At 39.6% G+C, this 24,901-nt stretch overlaps 1 protein-coding gene across 4 annotated transcripts in view; it reads left to right on the forward strand.

The window, feature by feature from the left end:
- The window catches only part of LOC140741873 (microphthalmia-associated transcription factor-like), a 254,237-nt gene that overhangs the window by 193,486 nt on the left and 35,850 nt on the right, over positions 1-24,901 (forward strand). For 3 of the 4 annotated variants that reach the window (XM_073072375.1, XM_073072372.1, XM_073072373.1), the window contains exons 3-5: positions 6,311-6,538; positions 12,834-12,857; positions 15,802-15,858. In XM_073072375.1, the coding sequence (XP_072928476.1) occupies positions 6,311-6,538; positions 12,834-12,857; positions 15,802-15,858 (309 nt within the window). The remainder of the gene's footprint in view (positions 1-6,310; positions 6,539-12,833; positions 12,858-15,801; positions 15,859-24,901) is intronic. The other variant, XM_073072374.1, reaches the window with a different exon arrangement.

The following is a 24,901-nucleotide window of genomic DNA, read 5'->3' on the forward strand; positions in this document are numbered from 1 at the left end:
TGGTTGTTTGAGTGGGAAATTTTAATTCCTTAATATTGATTTGGCCACGCAGCATGTTAAACACCTGGATAGTGTGGAATTTCTGAAACATGTTCAAGGAAGTCTTTCTGTCAATATATAGAGGGAGGGACCTCTTCTTGGGGAATAAGGCAGAGCAAGTAACTGAGGTGGCAGCACTTGGGCTCTAACGATCACTGTTCCATTTGTTTTTTAAGATAGTGATGGAAAAGGATCGGACAGGTCCACAGGTTAGGGTTCTGATCTGGAGCAGGGCTGATTTTGAGGGAACTAGGCAGGATCTAGCAGAGATCGATTGGGAGAGCCTGTTTGAAAGAAATGGGATGAATAGCAATTGGGAGGCTTTTAAGTTTGTCAAGCATTTAGGAGCAGCGTATTCCTGTTAGGGTGAATGGTAAATCTGGCAAGCTTAGGGAACCCTGGCTGATGAGACATATTAAGGCTCTGGTCAAGAAAAAGGAGGAAGGATTTAGGAGATCAGGCATGACTGAATCGCTTGATGACTATAAAAAATATTATGAGGAGGACAAAGAGAAGGTATAAGATGGATCTGGCAGGTAAAGGAAAATCCCAAGAGGAGCTTTTGCTATATAAGGAGTAAAAAGGTGGCTAGAGAGAAAGCAGGTCATCTTTGAGATCACTTTACATAAGGTCAAGTTGTCTCTCTGGGCACAGACACATCAAAACTCAATTACGTGTTGACTGTACAGCCTGAGGAGGTTATTAGTCATTTCTTTTTAAGAGGAAAAATGGGGTCTTTGTGGGAACACATGGAGATGTTCTGGATTCCTCTGTTCACTCATTCTCTTTGATGGTGTTGTGTATCGTCAAATAACAAATGCTTACATAACTGAAATTTGAATTTGGGCCTCAGCCTGAGAAATTGAGTTAAACTATAATGGCTTGGAATGGAGACATTGTCGACAAAAATTTGTTTGAATGAATTACACAATGATAGTCCTGGAGAACACAGCCTTTTGATTTGAAATATCCATAGGTCAGGTGGTCACCTGCATTAACTTCATATTGCAGATTGGGATTCTTGTTGAAAGTTACAGCAGAAGATTGTTTTGGTTCATTATCTAAAGGATAAATTGTCTTTCTTCATAGACTCAACTATTTGCACAGCACCGTGAAGACAGCATTTACCAGCGCACAAAGTCAAACAAAGAAATGAAGCTTTTAAAAGTGGAGCTGAACTTTGAATGAACTGATGATTTTAAATAGCCTTTTTTGTTTGTCAGGCAGTTAACCTTTCATTGCTTTGGTGTAATTTGTTTACCTGAGCTTTGATTTCTACTTTTGAATGTTCTGCTAGGCATTGCTCAACTATGGGGGTCTTGTCCTCAGAACAGGGCAGCGTACTGAGAAATGGTCAACAACTGGGAAGATCTTGGAGAATATCCAGAATTTTTCATTGCTGCTGCTTTCAGAATCTCAGCATTTATTTTTTTCTGTTGCTTGGTTCATGTAGTGGTTATTGACAAAAAAAGGTAAACTTTTAATTTCAGACTCTGTCCTGTGAAGTTTTTAAGGTAACTAATGAAGTATACCATACACAGAGAGAATAGGTAGCCAGGAATGAAGAGCTTGACCTGGCCCAAGCCTCACTTCCTCTCCTGCATGATTCCTGCAGCAAAACTACCTTTCATCGCCCCTTTGGTCTAAGTTAACTCAAGGCCTCCCTGTTGTCCCGTGAACTGAGGGAAGGATACAAGCAGCGACTAATCTTCAGATCACTTGTGCAATCAAGGCTAATTAACTGTTTCTAAATATCTCTGACATTGACTGAAGTACTTTTAAGTGTTACAAGTTATCTAAAAATGCATTTAAATGATGCAAATTAATGAAAACTATTAATAACCAAAATAAAACATGCAGTATTCCTTTAGCTTTAACTTTCAGTTTGCTGACACCTTTCAAACATATTTGCAGATTGAGGGTTAGAAGCAGAATGTATCCAATCCTTCAGCTTGGAACATTTGTGCCCTGTCCCTGGACTTGGAGCTGTCTCCATCATCAGAATTCGAAGTCAGCTGTATGCTACAGACTCAATTTGTTCTGTATATATCTGCATAGTTCCCTGAAAGTGCACACACAAGTAGATAGGATGATGAAGAAGGCAGATAGCATACTTGCCTTCATACATCAGGACACAGAGTAAAAGTGTTGGGACATTATGTGGCAATTTCAGAAAACGGGTTATAGCTGCACATGAAAGTGCAGTCTGATCATTACACGATACAAGAGATGTGGTTAGGCTGTTAAGAGTAAGAGGAAGTTCACTAGAAGGTTGTCTAGATTGGGAGACTTTATAAGAAATGAAGGAGGCTGTGTAGTGACCTGATAAAGGTACATAAAATTATTAATGGCACAGGTAGTCTAGATGATCAAAATATTTTTCCATGGGTATCATAAACAAGGGGTTTAATGTGAGAGCAATGAGTTTTAAAGGGGGTTTTCTGGGAAAGATTTTTTACACAGAAAATGGTGAATATCTGGAACTTGCTCCAGAGAAGTTGGTGGAATTTGATACAAACACCCCCTGCAGAAAGCAGGAACATCAACTGTATTACATATGTCTAGTTGAACAGTGGCAGAGAAGAAGTGTGTTGGTGAGATGGTTGGAGGTGCAGAGAGTATTTGAAAATGAAAAGAATTTGAGGTAATGCACAACCCCTGCTTTTGTAGAGGTTCAGCATGAGAGACTAATTCACTCATGTTGCTCAAAGCTCAGTTCTTGTCAGACTGAATTGGTTTTCCAATCAATGTGTTTTTGTAGATTAAATGATTTTATGCATTACCTATTATTACTAAAAAACCAAAGTACGTTTTGATTAAAGGTGTGACTTATTCAGTCAGAATACACAAACTACCATTTAATATTCAATAATTACTGTAGTCTGAGTTTTTTGAAAATTACAATGTCACTTGGCCATTATTTTAGGACATATCGTATAGATCGTGAGTCAGCTAAATCACAGTAAAGATAGTTTCTGTGAATCATGATTTTCAGCAAAGCATAATCTTAGATAATAGATGATTATTTGTTCAAGTTATCAATTATATATGTTATAAAAGTGATGTGGTACTGACATTACTTCAGCTTTAGTAATAAAAATGCCACACTGTTTTCTTGTGGAAAGCATTGGTCTAGCTTCAAGAGGAAAACTTCCAAAATATTTGTAATAAAATTTTCTGTAGCAGTGATTTTCCCTCATCTGTTTTGGAGTCTTCGGCTGCAACTTTTTTGTGTGGCTTTTAGCAAAAGCTGAACTACATTTTACTCTTCATACCATTTATGGTTATTAAAATCTTTTATGGACTTGAAAAGAAGTTTACATTGTTGAAAATATTTTCAGGTACAGTGGATTCCGGTTAATTGGGACAGCAGCTTATTTGGTACATCAGTTAAAAACAAAAACTAATTGAGAAAATATCCAGGATTTCCTTTCTTTTTTTTGGGATACTAGGCTGCTTATCGCTTATTTGGGGCAGGAGACTGTTGCTGAGCAGTTACTAGTGTCAGTTGTATGCACTTGCGTGGCCATTAGACATTGCATCGTGCTTTAGCGTCCGTTGCATGTGTTTGTGTTCAAAAAGCAGCGATTTTTACCACTGATAGTTGGCAAGAAATGAGCAATAAGACTATTCAGAACTGTTTTGCTCATTGTGGTTTCAAGCATTAAGGCCTGAAGATGCCAGGCATGGCCCGAAGTGAAAATAAAATGATTTTGCTACTTCAATGAGTTAGAAACAATGAAGAACTTGAAGGTATCAACAGTCATCCTGAATATTACAATGAAAATGAAGATTTGAAGGATGCAATCAGTGACAGCATTGTATAAAGGTGGTTCATTATCTACCTTGGTGTCTACGCTTATTTTGCTCATTGACAGTCAAAAGAACGTGACATGTATGAATTTCTTCTGTCGATAAATATTAGGAACTAATACACAGTTTTGTACTACTGTGGTAGTATGGTAGTATTCTAATTTGTTCTCTATTACATTTAATACATGATTTATTACTTAATTAGTCTTCTTTGTACCTTTTTAACTATTTCCATGAAACTTTGGCTAGTTTGAGCAGCTGCTTAATTGGGCCAAAATGTACTGATCCTGATGTGTCCCAATTAAACAAAATCCATTGTATTTCTTTCCCATGGCTAGTTGATATATGTGATATTGTAAAATCTCAGCCCAGTTATAATATGCTTGTAGCTCACAGAAAGCGTTAACTCACAACTCTTTCGTCTGAAATAGCACTTGGGAAAATGTTGCCCCCTTGTGGTTTAGATGTTTCTCAAACTACTACTGGAAGACTTCTCACGTTCCCCAGAATAGCGAAGCATATGCCAGATCAACAGCTTACTAGATGTTGGCATTGATTTTTGAAGTCAACCAAGAACAACTCATTGAAGATTATTAATAAGTGCCAAGCAGATGACTAGTACAAGTGAACAAAAGACCCATGTCAGTGATTCAGCACTTGTCCTTGTCATGCAAGGATATTCTCATAACATGTTTACCAAACTGCAACTAGTGGCCTTGTTCATAAACACTGCTGTTATTGATTGACGTATTGACTTCTCCACAGTTTTACTTATGGCCTCTTTTCTATTTCATTTTTCCAAGTAGCTATGTTTTTTTGCTCAGTTGCAAGGGCAAAGATAAATAAATATTGCTGTAGAATCGTATGTAATAATAGCAATGAAGTTTTATGTCAACTGGTCAGATGGTCAGTGGTTCCAGACGCATAGATGCCTATCATTGATTATTGCACACCCGATTTATCTGTGTGACATTTCTTTTGCTGTTTCAGTGAATATTTCTAGGATATATTAGTAAGGAAATGCAAGGCACTTTTTAGAAGGAGAAGAAGAAAACAAATGTTTTGTATTTCTATAATTTAATACATCTTAATTGAGTTTCGGATAAATCTGCGTGTCGAATTCGTCTATCGACTGGTGACAGACAGCCTCCAATGGAAGCTCGAGAATAAAAATTGAGAATAAGAGCCAAGCAAAATAAAAGAAGAAATGAGAGTTGAGGTGCTATATGCATATCTATTTGTATATTTCCCATAACATTTGGATCCTTTCATAACTTATTCCATCATAGAGCTTTCTTTCTGTACGTGTCTTCTTTGTAGCCCTTGTTCACTTTTCTAGTTATAGTGTTAAGACTGGAACGAAGAAATGAATTAGCCTTGGAGCAATTATCAGTCAAAAAATCATGGCTGCCCTATGAAAGAACCCATTTTATGCATAAAAGCAGTGACGTCTAAGCCATGTAAAACAGCTAGTGGCAAATAATTTTTAATTTAAACAGCTTGATACCATAGCATTTTGAAAGCTGCTTCTGTGTGCTTCTGATACCATTATATGCATAACTAATTAAACATTTTTTTGTCTTAAGACCAGCAAGTTCTGACACCACTTTATCTAGGCCACTGGTAAATCATCTTGGATCATGGTTGCTCTGATTTTTGAGTGAAGTATTTAAGGAAAAGCTTTGTGTTTAATTTGCTTCTCAGCATAGCAAATGTTTTATTTTACTTGAGATGTTCGAATTTAATCATTATCAGGTAAGTCTTACTGTACATATTTTGACCTGCAATTGCTAATGCATTCAGTTCCAGATTGAAGGATATCTTTTATCAATTGCTCAAAACTGGTTGTTCTTGAGTTGATTATCTCATGAAAATACCTATTGGGCTGTGTGTGTTGTGAATATTTTATCATACCTAAAGTAATACTGTAAATATGACATCCAAAAGTTATAAATAGACTGTCAGGATCTTCTGAAAGAACTGCATTCTAAAGTTAAAATTTCCAATTAAGTGCAAGTGGAAAGTGAATTGATTCAATTATAGTTTAATTTTTAAAAATGTAATATGTTGTAATTAGCTTCAGGATTTTACAGTCCTTTGTAGTTTCAAGTCTTTTCACTATTGCTTTGGGACAGCAATAGTAAATTTATTCTTTAAGTTGTCCTTGCAGTTCATTCATGGTAAATTCAATAAAAATATGGCGCTTTAAATTTTTACAAATGAGTACTTTTAAGCTTCTTAGGACTCTGCCTTAATAACCCGCTGTGGTCTTCGACTTCTTTTGCTGATTTCAATGTTTTATTTTGCTTCATCTGCTTGAAAGAAATTTTCAGCTCCTCCAACAGTGACAATTCACAGCGAAGCCAGGATTTTTGTTACGCTGTGCAACACTATGCTTTGGTAATAGAAAGGAACATATGACTAATGCTTCTTCTCTTTTATTCTGTTCTGCATGTAGGTGCAAACTCACCTTGAAAATCCAACCAAATACCACATTCAGCAAGCACAGAGGCAGCAAGTGAAGCAGTACCTGTCAACTACTCTGGGCAACAAATTGACAAATCAGCCCTTAAGCATGCCGTGTTCCAACCAAACGAGTGATCATGTCATGCCACCAGGGAATGGAAGCAGTGCGCCCAACAGCCCAATGGCCATGCTAAACATAAGCTCGAATTGTGAGAAAGAGGTAATTTTTTTTCTTTGTACAGTTACTATTGGCCTGGCAGTAAATAATTATAGAAAGCATAATCAACTTAAAGTAATGGTTTATTTAGTTCAATTTTTGAAATACTTTCTGCCTTTATGAATTTTGTATTTTCTCATTATGTGATAAAATTTTCAATTAATATAATTTTGTCTCTGGACTCCACGAATGAGAACACTGATTATTTAAAATCAAATTGGAATATTGGAGACAGGAAGTGGAGACAATCTTGTATGACTAAGTATACTTCAAAGTATTACAAATGTTAAATTTCATAAATCTGCTTATAGAATCATGAACCTCATTAAGAACAAAGTTTTCTCTTGGATATCGTAACAACTAGACACTGTAGGATTTTAGTCGTTATTTTTCAACCAAAAGTTCATATATAATGCAGTTACATATATAAGTTCAATGTTTCATCGGTCACTCTGCTGGAAATGACACAAGTTGTCTTAAAAACTTAGTATTACACTGTACAATTACAAGTGACATTATAGAAAAGAAAATCTATCCCTGAGAACTGAAGGCGTGTAATATAATTACTCTTAATATCCTTCTTGTGATTTTCTGTTTTTGACCATTTCATTCTAAGTGCTTAAGTGTGATGGTGGCTCAGCTGATGTCCCTAGCCATAAATACTTTTTAAAAAATATATAATTGCAGGGCTATTAGGAGTTACCTTGCAGAACATTCACATTGGAGGAAAATCTAAAATTTCAATAATTTAAAACTGAGCATGCTGAGTGTCTTAGGTTATTTTTCTATTGGGAATAAAATAAAACCTTTATATAGATTCAACAAAAATCTTATAACAGATTGCATATTCATTTAGTTTGCCTCCTATCTACTCCACACAAACCCTGCTGAATGGTGTGTAGTACTTAGTCTATTTTACAACAGTGGATTGCTGATGATAATAATTCTAAACTGATCATCAAAATTGTAATATTTGGAGTAACATCCAAAGCTGTAAATTATTATAATTCTTATAGAATAAGCAGCATGTGTTAAGTAATGTTAGTGAGAATTGAGTGAAAATTGACAGTGGAAACAAGCAGATTGCAGAAATACAAAATCCCTTCAGCAGTGTGAGTACACAAAACAAAATACCATTGGTGCGTTCAAGATTAGGGTTTTGTCTTTGCTGCACTCTGGGTGCTCCCTATATTCCAGCTTTAAATAACTGGTTCTGATGTGCTTACCATCTGGAAAGAGCATACCATGTAAAACCACTAATCTACTTTTAATATAGTTGAAGACACTAGATTGAATTGAATTTATTTAAATCTTACATCCATGTCACATTGTGAGGGAGTAAAAATCTTTGCATTATGACTCTGTTGCAATGTACAGGCATGTGAATTCATAAGTCCAATGGCTTGTAAAAAGAAGCTGTCCCGTAGCCTGTTGGTCCTGGCTTCAATGCTGTGGTACCATTTCTCAGACAGAAGCAGCTGAAGCAGTTTAAGGTTGGGGTGACTTGTTTCCACAATGATCTTCCAAGCCTTCTTTATGCACCTGCTGCTGTAAATATCCTCAGTGGAGGGAAGTTCACATCCACAGATGCACTGGGCTGCCCGTCCCACTCTTCGCAGTGCCCAGTAATCAAGGTTGGTGCAGTTTCCATACCAGCCGGTGATACAGCCAGTCAGGATGCTCTCAGTGGTGCTCCTGTAGAAGGTCTTGAGGATGTAGGGATTCATGCTGGACTTCTTCAGTTGCCTGAGGAGTAAGAGACACTGTTATGCTTTTTTTGCTGCACAGCCAGTGTGAACAGTCCAGGTGAGAACTTGTTCACTCTCTCAACTGCAGTTCCACTGATGTTGATTGAGGCAAGCCTGCATCTATTCCTCCTGTAATCCATGGTCAGCTCTTTTTTTTTTTGGATGTTGAGGGAGAGGTTGTTATCTTGGCACCACTGTGTCAGGGTGTTAACCTCTCCTCTGTAGGCTGTCTCATCACCATTAGAAATAAGGCCGATCAATGTCACTATCGACTTCATCAAAATTCAGAAGTGCCTTGACAGATTAATTGTCAAGCCTAAGTACACAGTTTAAAAAAGCAAAGTGATCTCTTATTTAAGCTGCTAATTAAAACAAGAATAAATAGATGGTAAGTTGGGGTGAAGGTCTTTATGGGAGAGCCTGGAGCAGAGAAGAGTACCCAGACAGTGGAAAACATCCTGTATTGTCCCGGTACTGAAGAAACCACAACCAAAGGAGTTGAATGACTTCAGACCTGTTGCCTTGAAGTTGCACGTGATGAAGACCATGGAGCGGCTGATAATACAGAATCTGAGGCCACAAACCAGGCACGCCCAGGATCCTCTTCAGTTTGCGTATAAGGAGAAAGTGGGAGTGGAGGATGCTATCACGTATTTGCTGCACAAATCACTCTCTCACCTAGAGGGGGTCAGTTGTGCTGTGAGGATTACATTCCTTGACTTCTCTAGTGCCTTTAACACCATCCAGCCCAAGATCTTAAGGCACAAACTAACGGAGATGGGAGTAGACTCTCACATGGTGGATTGGATAGTGGACTACTTGACAGATAGGCCTCAGTATGTGCGGTTGGGAGACTGTAGGTCTGACACGGTGGTCAGCAGCACAGGGGCGCCGCAGGGAACCATACTCTCTCCGGTCCTGTTCACCCTGTACACATCAGACTTCCAATATAACTCAGAGTCCTGCCATGTGCAGAAGTTCGCTGATGACACGGCCATAGTGGGGTGTGTCAGGAATGGACAGGAGGAGGAGTATAGGAAACTGATACAGGACTTTGTGATATGGTGCAACTCAAACTACCTGCGTCTCAATATCACCAAGACCAAGGAGATGGTGGTGGACTTTAGGAGATCTAGGCCTCATATGGAGCCAGTGATCATTAATGGAGAATGTGTGGAGCAGGTTAAGACCTACAAGTATCTGGGAGTACAGTTAGACGAGAAGCTAGACTGGACTGCCAACACAGATGCCTTGTGCAGGAAGGCACAGAGTCGACTGTACTTCCTAAGAAGGTTGGCGTCATTCAATGTCTGTAGTGAGATGCTGAAGATGTTCTATAGGTCAGTTGTGGAGAGCGCCCTCTTCTTTGTGGTGGCGTGTTGGGGAGGAAGCATTAAGAAGAGGGACGCCTCACGTCTTAATAAGCTGGTAAGGAAGGCGGGCTCTGTCGTGGGCAAAGTACTGGAGAGTTTAACATCGGTAGCTGAGCGAAGGGCGCTGAGTAGGCTACGGTCAATTATGGATAACTCTGAACATCTTCTACATAGCACCATCCAGAGACAGAGAAGCAGTTTCAGCGACAGGTTACTATCGATGCAATGCTCCTCAGACAGGATGAAGAGGTCAATACTCCCCAATGCCATTAGGCTTTACAATTCTACCGCCAGGACTTAAGAACTTTTAAAAAGCTATTATTAATGCTTTTTGAGATAGTGATTTAGATGCATATCATATTTTTTACTGAGTTAAGTATTGTATGTAATTAGTTTTGCTACAACAAGTGTATGGGACATTGGAAAAAAGTTGAATTTCCCCATGGGGATGAATAAAGTATCTATCTATCTATCTATCTATCCATCTATTTTGTCTCTCTGTATGGTTCTACACTGAAAGAGACACCTTTAGTATCTGAATTATAATTCTGGGGGCTGAATTATGATTTACTACTGTTCAGAGTATGTATAAAATACAGTGCCTTGAAAAAGTATACAGCCCCAGAACTATTTACACATTTTACTGTTTCATTTTCTAGATTTAGAGTATGTTGAAGTACGATATTCTGAAATAATTACAAAACATTGTGCATCATGTCAAATCAAAAGAAAAATTCCAAAACCTGACAACAATTTATTAAAAATTAAAAAACAAAATTGTGAGGCTGAAGAAGTGTTCATCCCCTTTGTAATTACTATGCTAACTTTCCTGAAATGCAATATACAGTATTATCTTACCAACTCACCTAATTTATTGATGTAGAAAATTGGAGGAGCACTTGTTTTCAGTGAATTCCTCAGAATGAATACCCCCTCTCTCTGTGAAGTCCAACAGTATGGTGGATTTTCAACAGACCAAACAAAGACAAAAGAGCATTCAAGACAAGTCAGGAAAATGGTACCAGAGAAGCACAAATCTGGAAAGGATATAAGACCATCTCAATATACTTAAGAGCTTAGTGCAGTCTATCGTGAACAAGTGGAAAAAATACGAAACCTCAGCCATATTGCCTAGTTCAGGCTGCCCCTCCAAACTTACCAGAGATGAATGGCATTTGTGAGAGAGGCTACTGTGATGCCAACACTCACTCTGAGTAAGATGCTGAAGCTTATGGCTCCACAATCTCTAAGGCCTTGCAAAAAAATGATATTCGTGGAAGAGTGACCAGGAAGAAGGCCTTAAAAAATCAGCATGTAACCTTGCCCACTAAGACTTCACAAAGTGCCACTTAGAAGATACTGTAATGATGTGGAAGAAGGTCTTGTGGTTGATGAGAACAAAGTGGAACTTTTTGGCCTCAACACTAAGTGGTACACATGGCATAAATCTAATACTGCACATCAGCCAGGGAACACCTGTGGTGAACTACATATACCTGTCTGGACACGCCCCTCTGCTGACTGCTCCTGTGGCTCCTCCCACAGACCCCTGTATAAAGGCGGTTGGAGGCACTGCTCCCCCCTCAGTCTCCAGGATGTCGTGTGGTGGTCTCTTGCTGCTAATCGTGGTCCCTTGCAGCTAATAAAAGCCTATCGTTCGCCTCCCGTCTCCGAGAGTTATTGATGGTGAATCAACACCATCCCTACTGTAAAATGTGGTGCAGGTAGAGTGAGGCCTTCAGGATGCTTTTCAGCAGTAGGGACTGGAAATCTGGTCAAGATTGATGGGAAGATGAATGCTGCTAAATGCAGCGAGATCCTGTATAAAAACTGCTGACCTCTGCCAGAAAGTTTAAACTGGGGAGGAAGTCCATCTTTTAGCAGGACAATGACCCAAAGTACACTGCCAGAGCAACCATGGAGAGGCTTCAAAAGATGTACAGTGGGACACATTTTGGTGCTGAAAATTTACAATGCCCAGCCACATAGTGCTCAGACACAACTATGTACCTATCCAGGAGTCTCTTAAAAGAGCCTATCCTATCCGCCTCCACCACTGTCGCTGGCAGCCCATTCCATCCACTCACCACTCTCTGTGAAAGAAAACGTACCCCTGATATCTCCTCTGTACCTAAAATTGTTTTATTGTTTAGTTAGTGGAGGTGATACCTGTGCTCTGTTGTTGTGGAATCTTTTAGTATTCCAGCTTAGCTGTTAATACTGAACTCTGGAATGAGGGTTCAATGAATAACAGTTGAAATCAGAAGACAGTACTGCTAATTGATCCAAGGCTGATAATAGTGCTGTTAACCAGTGCAATGGGATAGCACTTAAATGTAGTTAATACATTATTCCTTCCCTGGGGTGATATGGTTCACTTTCAGAAATAAATAGAATTTATTGGAAAAAGATAATAATTTTTAAAGAACATATCGGCTGCTATATGTGGACAATTTAAATAAATTGACGCAAGATCATTTGTTAATTGTATTGGTAAGCATGTTAGTGTATTCTTGACCAAATATTAAGATTGTATTATTGCACCTAAAAAGTATAATTTTTGGAACATCTGTGAAGGTCCTCAAATTTAAATAGACCTCTTCATGATGACGTTCATATTTAGATTGTGGCCATATTTGTGGAAATGATTATGGTACAGTAAGGGAGGGTACAGCTTTTATCAGCACAGTTTCTTTTGAACTATTGTGAATAGGTTATTTATAGTTGACATCTACGTTCAAAATCCAGCGATATTTCATGGTGGTGTGGCTGCTTTTGTGTGATTTACAGTAAAGAAAGCGCATACCCAGCAGAAGTTAGGAACTAAAGTTGCTTTACTCGTTGCATCATGTCCATGTTTGTCACAAACATGTTTTGCATCTCAGTGTTTTTTCCCTGTTGATACAATTGCCGAATTGCCAATGATTATTTAATTAATTAAAGTGACATCTCAGAAAGTAATGTATTTAATATCAACTGCACATCTATTATGAAAATAATTTTAAGCATAACTACCTCCGTCTAGGGTTTTTAACATTTTATCTCTACCTTGTGTTGAACTTCACTCTGCAAATATCTAGATTTCTTTTATTTTAAACCTGCTTTAATGTGCATGTGCACACACTCTTTAGCAATATCCTTTGGAGAGAAACTAATATTATTTATTTTCTTTTACAGGTTTGGTTGCCGGAAATGAAAATGGTAATAATGATATTATACATTAATATAACACTGAAAATCTGCTAAATTTATCATACTGTTAGAATAGTTAAGATCTATAAACGTTGCAAGTTTGCTTTGAAAGTTATGAAAATATCTGCGGAGCCGAAGTTTTCCCCAGGGTCCAGCAGAATCTGTGTGCTTGTGCAAGCTAGTAAAACTAGAATTCCTGTTTATCACATATTCATCGTTTTATTTCTGTTGACATTGAATGATTTTACTCTGACACACACACGCGTTTGTTTCCCTTGTCCTTCTTTATTGGACTGGTCACAGATTTGGATATGTGTCAAAGTAACCTAGGCAAGCAACTGCAATGCAATTTGTTGACTGTGCACAGATGAGCCACTGTGAACTACACTGACATAGATGAAATGAATTTTCAGGATGATGAATGGGGCAATGGTCAAAAAGGCTGCTTTGTCCTGTAGAGTGTCAAGCTGATTATTGCTGGAGCTGCACTCATGCAGCAAGTAAAAAATAATCCAGCAGGCAACAATTTACTGCTTATTAGAAGTGAGAAGGCTTTAGGTTGTTTAGAGATGAGTCACTTATCACAGTATATCCAGCCCCTGACCTGCTTTTCAAGCCAAAGTCTTCCTTCCATGAGTGCTGCTGCTGGGTCATTGATTATCCCTCTACTTCCAAAGGTGCTACATGACCTGCTAAGTTCTATAGCAGTTTGTTTTTGCTTCAGATCCTAACATCAAAATTCTTTTGTCTCCCTATTTTCTCCCATTTTGCAGGTAATTATGTAAAAACCTGTTGGACAGTAAATAAGAAAGCTGAGATTGTCCAGGGCCATATTCCACCATATTGGATAGCTATCAGCATTGTAAATGTGGGCCAGCTTAGTGAGAGATGAAACTACTCCTGGAGCATAGATTTTAATACCGTAGCCAGGATGTTATCTTTTGGCTTACCTGTACTGTATTCAGTGCTGTCAGCCATTGCTTGACCACATGGAATGCATCAAAGTTGCTGAGGAATGACTTCTGTGAAGATGGGGATGAGAGCTAGATGGGTAATCTGCTGCTGCCTGGCCTGCTGTGTTCCAGTAGCATTTTGTGTGTGTTGGGTAATCTGCTTGACACTTCAGCCATAATATATTTGTGAAAGCTTCAGCCTTGTCATTAATGCCTTTTAAATACTGGGCCTGGCCATCACTGAGTGTGAGGTAACACATACAAAATGCTGGAGGAACTCAGCAAGCCAGGCAGCATCTATGGAAAAAAGCACAGTCGTCGTTTCATATAGAGACCCACAGCAGGAAGAGAAAAGAGGATAGAGAGAAAAAGATAAGTAGATTTAAAAGGTGGGGAAAGGGGAGAGAGAAACAAGGTGATTGGTGAAACTGGGAGGGGAAGGATGAAGTAAAGAGCGGGGAAATTGATTGGTGAAAGAGATGCTTCTTTCATTAACTGCTTAGTCATCTACCAACTTTAACCTTTTGATGTAAAGCAAATTAAGTGTTCTACATTGATCCATTGGTTGGTGATCAATTTAGCTTTGTCTGTTGCAGTATTATTTTTGTTGTTTAGGTCACAGATGATCCTTTGTTATAGTTTGATCAAGTTAAAACCTCACTGAAGTTGGCCAGGTAGATCACAGAGCCCATCACATCAGGAGATCTTGCTTCCACAACTTACAGTCTGATAATATCCCAAACCCACAGTGCCCACATCTATCCCTTACCAAAGATCCACAAATAAGATTCACTTTGTAGACCCATCATCTCTGCCTGCTTTACCTGATCTAACTTTCCTCTTGTTATTTCAACTCTATTTTATCTGTCCTTATCATCTCTCCCGCCACATCCAGGACATCACTCATGCTCTCCACAACGTCGACAACTTTGAATTCCCCATCTGCCTCATCATTACGATGGATGTCTAGGCTTTATTCCTTCAGCCCCACTAGGAACCACTTAGCACACTACACATCTTTTTGTGGAACAAAGACCCAATCAGTTCTCCTACACCCACACTCTCATCCATCTGGAAGAGCTTGTGCTTATAATAAGCAATTTCTCTTTCAACTCCACAGATCTGATGTGTAACTATGGTCTCCAGCCTAGCCTGCCTTTTCATTAGTGACTTGGAACAATGTCTGCATCAAACCTTACCTAGAACCCTTCTGCTTTGATTTTGCTTCCTACTGCAGTCATGCAGAACACATCAACTTTATCATCTTTGCTACTAAATTAGAAACATAGAAAACCTACAGCACAATACAGGCTCTTCGGCCCACAATGCTGTGCCGAAGATGTACTTACTTAGATATTATCTAAGGTTACCCATAGCTCTCTATTTTTTGAAGCTCCATGTACCAATCCAGGAGTCTCTTAAAAGACCCTATCATAGCTGCCTCCACCATTGTTGCCAGCAGCCCATTCCACGCACTCACCACTCTGTGCATAAAAACCTTAACCCTGACATCTCCTCTGTACCTACTTCCAAGCAACTTGAGACTGTGCCCTCTCGTGTTAGCTATTTCAGCCCTGGGAAAAAGCCTCTGACTATCCATACGATCAATGCCTCTCATCATCTTAACACCTCTATCACGTCACCTTTTATCCTCTGTTGCTACAAGGAAAAAAAGGCTGAATTCACTCAACCTATCCTCATAAAACATGCTCACCAATCCAGGAAACATCCTTGTAAATCTCCTCTGCACTCTTTCTTTGGTTTTCAAGTTCTTCCAGTAGTGAGGCGACCAGAATTGAGCACAGTACTCTAAGTGGGGTCTGACCAGGGTCCTATATACAGTGGCATGCAAAAGTTTGGGCACCCCTGGTCAAAGTTTCTGTTACTGTGAATAGCTAAGTGATTAAAAGATGACCTGATTTCCAAAAGGTATAAAGTTAAAGATGACACATTTCTATAATATTTTAAGAAGATTACTGTTTTATTTCCATCTTTTACAGTTTCAAAATAACGAAAAAGGAAAAGGGCCAGAAGCAAAAGTTTGGGCACCCTGCATGGTCAGTACTTAGTAACACCCCCTTTGGCAAGTATCACAGCTTGTAAACGCTTTCTGTAGCCAGCTAAAAGTCTTTAAATTCTTGTTTGAGGGATTTTCGCCCGTTCTTCCTTGCAAAATTCTTCTAGTTCTGTGAGATTCTTGGGCTGTCTTGCATGCACTGCTCTTTTGAGGTCTATCCACAGATTTTCGGTGATGTTTAGGTCAGGGGACTGTGAGAGCCATGGCAAAACCTTCAGCTTGCGCCTCTTGAGGTAGTCCATTGTGGATTTTGAAGTGTGTTTAGGATCATTTTCCTATTGTAGAAGCCATCCTCTTTTCATCTTCAGCTTTTTTACAGACTGTGTGATGTTTGCTTCCAGAATTTGCTGGTATTTAATTGAATTCATTTTTCCCTCTACCAGTGAAATGTTCCCCATGCCACTGGCTGCAACACAAGTCCAAAGCATGATCGATCCACCCCCGTGCTTAACAGTTGGAGAGGTGTTCTTTTCATGAAATTCTGCACCCTTTTTTTCCAAGCATACCTTTGCTCATTGCGGCCAAAAAGTTCTATTTTTAACTTCATCAGTCCACAGGACTTGTTTCCAAAATCCTTTGCAAACTTCTGATGCTGAATTTTGTGGTGAGGATGCAGGAAAGGTTTTCTTCTGATGACTTTTCCATGAAGTCATATTTGTGCAGGTGTCACTGCACAGTAGAACAGTGCACCGCCACTCCAAAGTCTGCTAAATCTTCCTGAAGGTCTTTTGCAGTCAAACAGGGGTTTTGAATTGCCTTTCTAGCAATCCTACAAGCAGTTCTCTCAGAAAGCTTTCTTGGTCTTCCAGATCTCAACTTGACCTCCACCATTCCTGTTAACTGCCATTTCTTAATTACATTACGAACTGAGGAAATGGCTATCTGAAATCGCTTTACTATCTTCTTATAGCCTTCTCCTGCATTGTGGGCATCATTTATTTTAATTTTCAGAGTGCTAGGCAGCTGCTTAGAGGAGCCCATGGCTGCTGATTGTTGGGACAACGTTTGAGGAGTCAGGGTATTTATAAAGCTTTGAAATTTGCATCACCTGGCCATTCCTAATGATGACTGTGAACAAGCCATAGCTCTAACAAGCCAATTAAGGTCTGAGACCTTGGTAAAAGTTATCTGAGAGCTCAAACCTTTTGGGGTGCTCCTTTCCTTTTTTTCCACTCTAAAATTGTACAAAAAACAAAAATAATACACTAATCTTGCTTAAAATGTTGAAAAGAATGTTTCATCTTTAACTTTATGATTTTTGGAGATCAGTTCACTCACTTAACTATTGTCAGTAGCAGAAATTTGACCAGGGGTGCCCAAACTTTTGCATGCCACTGTAGCCGCAACATTACCTCTCGGCTCTTAAACTCAATCCCACAATTCATAAAGGCCAATGCACCGTATGCCTTCTTAACCATAGAGTCAGCCTGCGTAGCAGTTTTGAGTGTTCTATAGACTCGGAGCCCAAGATCCCTCTGATCCTCCACACTGCCAAGAGTCATAGAAACATAGAAAAACTACCGCACAATACAGGCCCTTCGGCCCAAAAAGCTGTGCCGAACATGTCCTTACCTTAGAACTACCTAGGCTTACCCATAGACCTCTATTTTTCTAAGCTCCATGCATCCATCCAGAAGTCTCTTAAAAGCCCCTATCTTTTCCACCTCCACCACTGCCAATCCATTCCACGCACTCACCACTGTCTGCATAAAAGAAACCTACCCCTGACATCTTCCTCTGTACCTACTTTCAAGCATCTTAAAATTCCGCCCTCCTGTGCTAGCCATTTCAGCCCTAGGAAAAAGCCTCTGACTATCCACACGATCAATGCCTCTCATCATCTTGTACACCTCTATCAGGTTACCTCTCATCCTCCGTCACACCAAGGACAAAAGGCCGAGTTCACTCAACCTATTCTCATAAGGCATGCACCCCAATCCAGGTAACATCCTTGTAAATCTCCTTTGCACCCTTTCTATGGTTTCCACATCCTTCCTGTAGTGAGGCGACCAGAATTGAGCACAATGGGGTCTGACTAGGGTCCTATATAGCTGCAACATTACCTCTCGGCTCTTAAACTCAATCCCACATTAATACTATATCCTTACCATTAATACTATATTCTGCTATCATATTTGACCTACCAAGATGAACCACCTCACACATATCTGGGTTGAACTCCATCTGCCACTTCTCAGCCCATTTTTGCATCCTATCGGTGTCCCGCAGTAACCTCTGACAGCCCTCCACACTATCCACGACACATCCAACCTTTGTGTCTCCAGCAAATTTACTAGACCATCCCTCCATTTCCTCATCCAGGTCATTTATAAAAATCACGAAGAGAAGGGGTCCCAGAACTTGATCCATCCAGAACCACTCTTTGCCTTCTGTAAGCAAGCCAATTCTGGATCCACAAAGCAAGGTCCCCTTGGATCCCAATCATCCTTACTTTCTCAATAAGCCCTGCATGGGGTACCTTATCAAATGCCTTGCTGAAGTCCATATACATTACATCTACTGCTCTACCTTCATCAACGTATTTAGTCACATACTCAAAAAATTCAATCAGGCTCGTAAGGCATGACCTGCCTTTGACAAAGCCATGCTGACTATTCCTAATCATATTATGCCTCTCCAAATATTCATAAATCCTGCCTCTCAGGATCTTCTTCATCAACTTACCAACCACTGAAGTAAGACTCACTGGTCTTATACTTTCCTGGGCTATCTCTACTCCATTGCTTGAATAAGGGAACAACATCTGCAGCCCTCCAATCCTCTGGAACCTCTCCCGTCCCATTGATGATGCAAAGATCATCGCCAGAGGCTCAGCAATCTACTCTTTCGCCTCTCACAGTAGCCTGAGGTACATCTTGTCCGGTCCCAGAGACATATCCAACTTGATGTTTTCCAAAAGCTCTAATGTCTATATGCTCAAGTTTTTCAATCCGCTGTAAGTCATCCCTACAATCGCCAAGATCCTTGCCCTCAAATTCATTAAGATCATTTATAATACGTGTCTCCCTTCTCTGGACCTCTCTGTCTCCAGCTCAGGAGACAAACTGTTCACCGATATTTACTATTAACTTACTGATTACACAGCTATCCCATCTGCACCTCCTCTGTGCTTAATACACTGGGCTGAGTAAAAGCATCAGAGTAGCGTAGCGGTTGGTGTAACGCTTTACAGCATCAGTGATCGTGTTCAGTTCACTCAAGTTTCTTCTGGGTGCTCTGGTTTCCTCCCACATTCCAAAGGCGTATGGGTTAGTAAGTTGCGGGCATGCTATGTTGGCGCTAGAAGCACCAAACACATCCCCAGACTGTGATGGTCATTGACGTAATGGATACATTTCGCTGTGTGCTTCGATGCATTCTTTTCAAGAGGAGTAGAATATAAAAGCAAGGATCTAATGCTTAGGCTTTATACTGCATTGGGCAGACCACACTTGCAGTATTGTGAGCAAATTTGGGCCCCTTATCTTAGAAAAGATATGCTGCTTTGGGAGAGGGAGAGGGTCCAGAAGAGGTTCATGATCATGGTTTAGGGAACAAAAGGGTTGATGTATGAAGAGTGTTTGATGGTTCTGGGCCTGTAGAAAAATGAGGGCAGAATCTCATTGAAACCTATTGAATATTGAAACGCCTAGATAGAGTGAATGTGGAGAAGATGTTTCCTAAAATGGGGGAGTCTAGGACAAGAGAGCGCAGTCTTGAAATGGAGGGACGTCCATTTAGAACAGAGATGAAGAAGTATTTCTTTAGCCAGATGTGGTGAATCTGTGGAATTCATTGCCACAGATGACTGTGAAGGCCAAGTCATTGGGTATATTTAAAGCAGAGTTTTTTTAAGGTTCTTGGTTAGTCAGGGCATCAAGGTTTTGCGGAGAAAGCGGGAGGGTGGAGTTAAGAAGGGTAATAAATCAGCAATGGTGCAATGGTGGAGCAGACTTGATGGCCAAGTAGCCAAATTCTCAAGGTCTTATGACTTTATAAAGCTAATCTTTAATAAAGATCTTTATCTTTCATACCCTGTATCCTGAAAGCACATCACCCCTTTCTCTCAGTTTCTCCATCTCTGTTGTATCTATTCTCAGGAAGAGGTTTTCCATTCCTGAAATTCCTCATTTTTCAGGACATATGGCTTCCCCTCTACCATAGTTGATGGGGCCAATACACACATTTACTCCCATGATTCACAAGTCTGAAACCCTGCGCCTGGCACCAGTTCTTCTGCCAAACAGTTATCTGTCATATTATCCTGTTCTTACCCTCACTGGGTAAGGCAGCAATCCAGAGATTGCCTTTTTAGCTTCCTATCTATACTTGCTCTTCAGGATCTCATCCCTTACCAATGTTGTTGTTACCAATGTATATCACAACGTCTGGATGCTCACCATCCTCCTTAAGAATGTCAAGGACCTGATTCTGTTACCTGGGAGGCAACTTAACATCTGGGTGTCACTTTCACTTCCATAGAATCTCCTGTCCCCCTAACTACTGAATCCCCGATTATTACCACAAGAACCAGCTTCTGCAAATCTCAAGCTCAGCAGAAAGGTTACAAGCTCTGTGATGTGCGTATCTGCTGATTCTGATGGTCCACAGGAATTCTATTGTTAACCGCAAGTCCACTTCCTTGTCTATGCCATTTAACGCAATTGTAGTATCACAGGATGGAGAGTGATGTACAATGATACTTCATCTTGACAAAAATTGTGTGTGATTAGTTCTAACAATGATCTTATGGGCAGAAGTATCTGCCGAGGTTGAGTTCACTCACCGCCTACCGGAGATGCAGTCTCGCATCTATGTCCTTCTTGACTCAGCCAGCTTTGTCAGTGCTGGTGGTATTAATCCAGTAGTGCTGATGGATATTCTGTGCCCTTATTATTTTCAGTGCTTGTTTCAAGTGTTTTTCAACATGGAAGATCAATATTTCATCAGCTGCGCGAGGACATATGTGCATCAGGAGGTTTTCCTGCTGTGTTTCATTTGATGTCACAGACTTCATAGTCTGGGGTCGATGTTGAGAACTCCCAGACTCAGTCCATCAGCTATGTATTTCTTTACCTTCTCTCTCTAGAGCAGCGGTGTCAAACTCATTTTAGGTCACGGGCCGGATTGAGCAAAATGCAGCTTCATGCGAGCCGGATCAGTCGGACGCGTGCGAACGCAGCTTTCATTGCCTCCGTTTTTTCAGCCTGCTCTCATGTGTCTCAGTCTCTGCTATAACTACAAAGTGTTTCACTTTACAAATTCCGTTTCTTATGAAGAAGACTGCCGAGCAAGACTGCCGAATAAACACTAAAAACCCTGAAAACCTGAATAAACTCAGCATTAGCCATATCATACGCCATAGGCGCTTCGATTACTGGGGCCAGCTTTAATAGTAATTAGATATTATCTCGCGGGCCAAAGATAATTCCACCGCGGGCCGGATTTGGCCCGCGGGCCTTGAGTTTGACATATATGCTCTAGAGGATTGGTCCTACCAGTGGGATTGGATCTACTCCCGGATTGCATCCATCGCTGAAGCGTAGTCATCTCACTATTACTGTGTTAGGCTGTTGCTTAACTGTGAAGATAGTTCTTGTGCTTTAGACACCAGTCCCTGGATGTTTACGAGGAGTACTTTGCAAGAGTGACTGAGCTGCTAGTCGAACTCCTTGGTCCTTAGATGGATGATGATGGTCCATCCCAATGTATTCTTTTTACAACTAAGTGATTTGTTTGGTCATTTCAGAGGGTAGATAAGAATGTTGAAAATTTGCAACATTACAGAGATTGGAAATTTTATATTTATATTGACACAGAGCGTGGAATAGGCTGTAAGCCCTTCGAGCCAAGATGCCCAGTAACCCCCGACTTAACCCTAGCCTAATCATAGGACAATTTACAATGACCGACTAACCTACCAATCTGATGGCATATTCCCCCTAATAGGGCACAAGTGAAGCAAAAGGTGTTTTACAACAGTCTGGAAGCTTTTGGTCATGATTACTAAGATGAGTTTTTCTTAACTTCCTGATTATTAGCCCAGTGGGAGTTGAGCTTACCTCTCTGATTTTAGTCCAGTACTTACCAGATCATTAATCCAATGCCCTACACTGGATAGAAGAAAGGGGATGTAGGAGGGGTGGGGTTGGGAGCTGCTCATAAGCAGATCAGGTACAGGGCCAGAACAACACAAGGGAAGTGCTGTTAGCTGCCGTTGAGGGCTTCTGTCTGCTGCCTATATCCTAACTTCCAGTGTTTTCCTTGTCTTTAAATCAATGTTCCCTCTAAATTTTTTTTAAACAGCTGCGCAAACCAACCATTCCTCTGAGCAGGAAGTTTTTGCAATGGCTTGAAAAATGTGTAGCACTTTAGATGCTTTTTTTTGTAGTATGCATGCTGAATGAAAATTGAAAAATCACATACTTTTGATTTTATTTGTTAATTGAAGGGTGTAATGAAATACAGCACAACAGAGAAAATCTTACATTTCATAAACTTTTTTTTCTCCTATCTTTATTACAAATCCATTGTCTATAAATATTCTCTAGATTAATTTAGTATCCAGATGAAAGAACATTTTAATCCTCATTAGATCAACCAAATGTTCCACTTCTAGCCTGTTTCTGGATTTACTTTTGGTTGAGTTCCTAAGACTGAATCTATGCTTACAGTCAGCACTAAAAGCTTGAAATTTTCCAATGATGCCAATAAGACTTGACAGTTCTTAACATTCTTCATTTCTAAGTACATAGTGAATGTCTTAACTGAACCTATCTTAATTTTGTTTATTGTTACAATTTGTAGCAGTGTTGTAACTTGAAACACTGACAATGTAAATATGTTGAAGCTCTAACATGTTTCAAAAGGTGTGGTACATTCATTATTTAGAAAATTTATGGATTATATTCATTAATACAATTAATTACAGGGTATTTCACAATTATATTAACATAGATTTCAAAATTATATTAGCATAATTATATTAACATTACATAATGTAAAATTCCAACAGCGTAGCAACAAAGGCTATGTGTTGTGGCAGCATTTGAGTTACTGCACAGCTGTGTACCCGCACCGCTTTGAGAGAACAGTGCTTTAAGTCCTTCTGTGACCTTACTCTTTCCACCTTTGAAATTTTCTACAATCGTTTGGCTGTAGAGGTTCCATTTTCTGCAGCTTCTGTCAAACACAAATGACTTGACATAATTTTCCCTACTTTAAGTCTTAAAATATACACCTGTTTCTAAATAACATGGATCTTCCCCCTGAATCTTTTGATATAGTATTAAATTTTCTGTACTTATTTGTGGAGATTTTGAGCTATAATGCCAGTTTTTATATGTAATAAAGGCCTACCTTTAGGGTTGACCTGTTTTCACATAGAAACCTTCTATCCTTTAGCTGTAATATTTCTAGTTTGGCAACAAAAAAGTAGGATCGATTTTTCAATTTTGGAATGAATTTCAGTTCATCCTAGACTAAAGGAATTACTTCCCCTGATTTCTGGAACTGACGCAATGAAAATTGGACAAGGTTTATTAAGGCAGCCAATGCACTGATGACAACAACAGTATGCATTTATATAATATCTACAACTGATCAATAATAATATCTGGAGGCACTTCACAAGGCAAAATAAATTGATGTTGTGACATATATGGATATTAGGACGGATTCTCTGAATTCCCTGATTGTTTTTGAAAGGAGGCAAGACCAGGGGGTGGAGCCTCATCTCCTGTCAAAACTGGAAAGCACATTTAATGGTTTTTTTTAATGTCCGGTCTTCAGAGATGTTTGAAAAATAATCTACAAAAAATCAAAGTAAACAATATTTTCTTCTTTCAAACCAAGGTAAATAAAATGAATCCATTCTATGATGGTATGAGGTGATGTTGTTAAATATGAAGAAGACCAACAGTACTTGAGGAGTTAAAATTAGTGGCCATTAAGAGCCAAAAAGAAATTTGGGTGGTCAGCGTTTCTGTAAGATTAGGATTGAGGGAGGAGAAAATGAGTGTAACTGATACTTGAGTTTGGGGATGCAGATGTAAACTAGCGAAAAACTTGAATTCTGAACTAAAGCATCAGGAAACAACAAAGCCAAGGATCCTCTTTGTATTCCAGACATTCTTGTGATAGTAATCAAATCTGGGAGATGATGGAAGTGCTCAGTAGATATGGCAATAAGAGTCTAAACCAGTTGTCTGCCATTTTCATTTATGTCAGCGTCAGAAGTAGGACTGAAGGACTTTGCCATAATAACAGAAGAAGCAGACGCAGAAGGAAGCCATTTATATCCCTATTCCTGCTGCACCAGTAAGACCATGACTATTTTTACACCACAGTGGCACTTTCCTGCACTAATCACATATCCCCTGTCTTCCTTAATGTTTAAAAATCTGACCATCTCTGCATTAAATATAATCAGTGACTGATCCTCTACAGCTTTTGTGGAGACTCACTCTGCCCTTGAGACTGAGTACTGGTTCAAGATACATCTGTCATGGTAAATAGCAACTTTTCATTTATTCTGACAAGCCCCTTAATTTGAACATTTCAACAAGATCACCTCCCATTCTTTCAAATCTAGGGAGGAGCAGACTTGCTTAATCTTCCTCTTATGACAAACCCGCCATGCCTGCAGTCAAATCTGGTGAACCGAAGGTGTATTTTACCTATTGTAGATATATCATTCATTGGGAAGGGAGACCAGACTTATATGGATTTATTTTCACCAGGGTTCTGTATAATGCGATTGAGATGTCCCTGCTCTTGTACTCAATCTTTTTTCACTAAAAGCTGATGTACGATTTGTATTACTGAAACTGATAGAATACGACTATTTACTTCAAGTCACCCATGACTCTGAACAAAGGCCCCTTTCATTTCCTCTCCATTTAGAAAGGACTCTAGGTTTATTTCTTTTTTCTATCAAGGTTGATTTCATCTGTCATGTTCTGCTCCTTCAGTTCATATGTCTATATCCTACTGGGTCCTCTAAATCTTTTTCACAGCCCACA

Source organism: Hemitrygon akajei, chromosome 19 (assembly GCF_048418815.1).
Source record: "Hemitrygon akajei chromosome 19, sHemAka1.3, whole genome shotgun sequence".
Classification (NCBI taxonomy): Eukaryota; Metazoa; Chordata; class Chondrichthyes; order Myliobatiformes; family Dasyatidae; genus Hemitrygon; species Hemitrygon akajei.